Below are 3,557 nucleotides of genomic sequence, written 5' to 3'. Positions count from 1 at the left end.
CTTTATTATTTATTTATTTTAGATGGCTGAACAATATTCCATTGTGTATATGTAGCACCTCTTCTTTATCCATGCGCCTACTGATGGACACCCAGGTCGCCTCCATATATTGGCTATTGTAAATATTTACATGTGTTGTAAACAATGCTGCAATAAACGTATGGATTCACATGTCCCTTCAGAGTAGTTTTCTGGGTTTCCTTGGATAAATAACCGGAAGTGGGATGACTGGGTCCTTCTTTGTCTAGCGTCATAGCTTTTGTTTTAAAGTCTATTTGGTCTGGTATAAGTATTGCTACCCCGGCTTTCTTGTTGTCGTTGTCTCCATTTTCACGAGATATCTTTTTCCATCCCTTTACTTGACAGCCTGGGCGTGTCTTTCGATACGAAGCGAAAGAAAAAGAAAGAACAACCTAGAGAAGCAGGTCTATCATTTCCTTGGGAAATCTTTTTACTGAGAAATAATTTCTTTCTACCCATAGCCACGAAGACAAGGTAATGAGCTACCTCTTCTCCACATCGTGCAAGAAGAAACCGGAGGGCACGCTGAGGTTAGGGACAGGCTGGTCTTGAGGTAAACTCTGAGCAGACACAGGTGGTCACATTGTGGAATGAGGCCACGGCCCAGGTGGGGCCAGCAGCTCCCTGCTGTTCCAACACCTCGACCCATCCTCTAACATTAGCTGCCCTGGGCTCGGGGCTGGCTGGGCCATGCTCTCTCTACGCTCTCATTCTGGTGAGCTCATCCGGTCCCATGACCTCAACGCCCTCTATAGTTGATGTCTCCCCTACGAGTATGGATTTCCAGACCCGAGATCCCACCTGAGCGCCAGATTCATTCTTCTGGCTACCTGCATGACGTTTGCACTTGGACGTCTAACGGGCATCTCAGATTTTACAGGACGTGCCTTACCCACCCATCTACCCAGCCGTACCCTCTGCAAACATCCCCAGATTGATAAATAGCACTACCACCAACCCGGTGTTGGAGACCGAACACTAGATCCTAGATCGATTTCCCCGTTTCCCAATCCTCACCTCTGGTCCATAAGGAAATCTTGTCAACTCGTCCAATCCATCTGGAATTGGTCTACAGCTCTCGATTTCCTCAGTCCGGCCACCATCGCCTCTCACCTGGACCAGCTATACTATCTCCTAACTGGTTTCCCACCTTCAACTCTCCCCCACCCTCTACATTGTGCAAAGCCGTGAGTCACTGTCTTAACGCTGGGCTTGGTGGTGGTGGTGGTGGAGGAGTTATTCTACTTAATATTCAATATCAGAAATTTGAACTTCAGACTTGACCTTATCTTTTTTCAACCCTTCTAATGAGGTATTTTGTGTGCTTGTGCTACCGTGTTACCATGGTGGGAAAGAAAAAAACAGAGAGAGAGAGAGAGTACAATTGAAGGGAAAACAAAAAGAAAAACAAAAACAAAAACCCGTATTTGGATGTTTTGTCAGGGCGATGAGCATGTCCGGCATGGCGACCTAGGAAGTCACTCCCATGTCTACGGGAAAGTCCACCTGACGCTCATTGCCCATTATTGCTGTTGCCCAGGACGGGCTTATCAAAGAGGCCCTCTACTATTCAGACTTCCAAAGCCTTCATGTCGCTACCCAGCAGCGACAAACTAACATTTGCATCATTACGTGAGCTAAAATATTTCAGGCAAAGTCGGAAGACACCTTTTATTTTAATCCTGTCCAATCCCACTCTTCACTTCTTCCTTAGGGGCAACCGGTATCATGAATTCGATACCGCGTTCTTACACTTTAACTATGCACGAGCGCCCACATTCCCCAGGGCCTCAGACCACCTACCTCACCGCACCCCGATCTACCACATTGTTTGTAGGGGGACGATTGATTTTGTGTTTTCCAGGGTCCCACGGAATACCTTCTCCCTCCGTCCATGGAGATCCCGAGTCGGAGCAGAGACTCCTGGATACCAGCTTAAACCTTCGAAGGTGAGGGTTCCGCACACACCAATCAAGCAGAGACCTTTATTTATTTAGGAAGCAGTAACTTTATTGGAAGAAAACAACTTGTGAACATTTCGCAAGGGCAATACCGCAAGATGAATGCTCGGCTTGGTCACCACCGGAAGTCGTGGCTGTGGGAAAGGCAGTCCAGGCTCAGTTCTTCTTGCCGCTGTCGCCCAGGGTGAGCTTGTCAAAGAGGTAGTCCGCCAGGCCAGCTTCCGGGGACCCCATCTTGCGCAGGTTGGTGATATGGTCCCCCAACTCTTTGATGAACTTCACCTTCTCGTGCAGGTAGTAACGCGTCAGGAAGTCGCACAGGTGGGCGTCGTTCTTGTCGGTGGCCAGCCGGTGCAGATCAAGCAGGCTCTGGTTCACGCGCTTCTCCAGGCTCAAGGCGCACTCCATGGCCCCCAGGCCGTTCTCCCATTCCTGTGGCTCAGGTTTCCTGATGTTGCGCAGGCGGATGCGGCCTCCACGCTGGTTCTGCAGCCACAGCAGCTTCTCCGCGGACTCCCTCTCCTTGCTCGACTGCTGCAGGAAGAACTGGCCGAAGTGCTTCAGGGCCACGTCCTCGCGGTCGAAGTGGAAGGCCATGGACTCGTACACGTAGGAGGCGTAGAGCTCCAGGTTGACCTGGTTGTTGATGGCGGCCTCACAGTCGGGGTGGTAGTTCTGGCGCACACACGGCGACGGCGATGGCGACGGCGGTGGCGGCGGCGGCGGCGGCGGCGGCAGCGGCGGCGGGGTCGTCATGGTTGGCGGCGCTGGCGCGGGGGGCACGAAGGCCGAGGCAGCCGGGAAGCAGGAGCTGCCGGGTGGGCGGCAGCGGAGGCGGGGCCTCTGGGCGTCCCAGGGGTGGGCGACCAGGGCGGCCAGAGAAGACCTGCTGAGGTATTAGGCCGCGCTGGCCGTTAGCTCTGAAACGGGCCGGAAGAGGAAAACCGTTACTCCAGCGTCGCGGGGGCAGGGGGAGGAGGGGGCTCTGAGCGGGCCGCGTGTCATCGACGTGTTCCGGGTTCCATGGGAGCCTGGGTGGGGCAGGGAGAGTCTGCCCTGAGCGCCTGACATCTAATGAGTTTTCAGTTTTTCGATAATATTTCTGTTTCGCTAGAACTTTATCTGTCCTCTAATTGTCTCTGTCTATAGAAAACGTTTAATATTTTATAAATCCATTTTCTTCCCTTAAAATCGTGAGAATGTGAATTTCGATTTTTGACAAACTTCCCTCCCGTTTCCTGTATCGTGTCTGGGTTTCCCACACACTTCGCCCCCGAAATCGTTCTGGATTGTTTTTTCATTATTATTAATCTTTTCTTTTCTTTTCTTTCTTTTCTCTTTTTTCTTTTTTTTTCTTTTTCCATCGTCACCTTAGATTTTACTTTCCCCATATATCGGGCAAAACTTTGTTCATTTATATTTGTGGATAAAGGACTCGCTCGATCAGCCTAGGTAATTAGTACGGTCTGACCTAGAGCTGTGACGTCGCTTTCACTAGTAGGCATCTGCTTAAAGCGGGAGGGCAGAAAGTGTCCGTTATTTAGGGGCATTCTCCTTTGGGGGTACGCGGCATGG

General features: G+C 51.0%; 1 protein-coding gene across 1 annotated transcript; it reads right to left on the bottom strand.

Annotated features, from left to right (window-relative positions):
• Nucleotides 1-541: 541 nt before the first annotated feature.
• Nucleotides 542-2,738, bottom strand: LOC120591445 (ferritin heavy chain-like). The gene has a single exon (XM_039848917.1). It carries the CDS (start codon nt 2,736-2,738, stop codon nt 2,139-2,141), a length of 600 nt encoding a protein of 199 aa, XP_039704851.1. The 3' UTR covers nt 542-2,138.
• Nucleotides 2,739-3,557: the final 819 nt, after the last annotated feature.

Source organism: Pteropus medius, unplaced genomic scaffold (genome assembly GCF_902729225.1).
Source record: "Pteropus medius unplaced genomic scaffold, Ma_sr-lr_union100, whole genome shotgun sequence".
Lineage (NCBI taxonomy): Eukaryota > Metazoa > Chordata > Mammalia > Chiroptera > Pteropodidae > Pteropus > Pteropus medius.
This window is presented reverse-complemented; position numbering and strand designations above follow the sequence as displayed.

What these genes read in the sequence shown, in the direction of transcription:
- LOC120591445 (XM_039848917.1), bottom strand. Translation starts at nt 2,738, where the DNA reads ATGACGACCCCGCCGCCGCTGCCGCCGCCGCCGCCGCCGCCGCCACCG.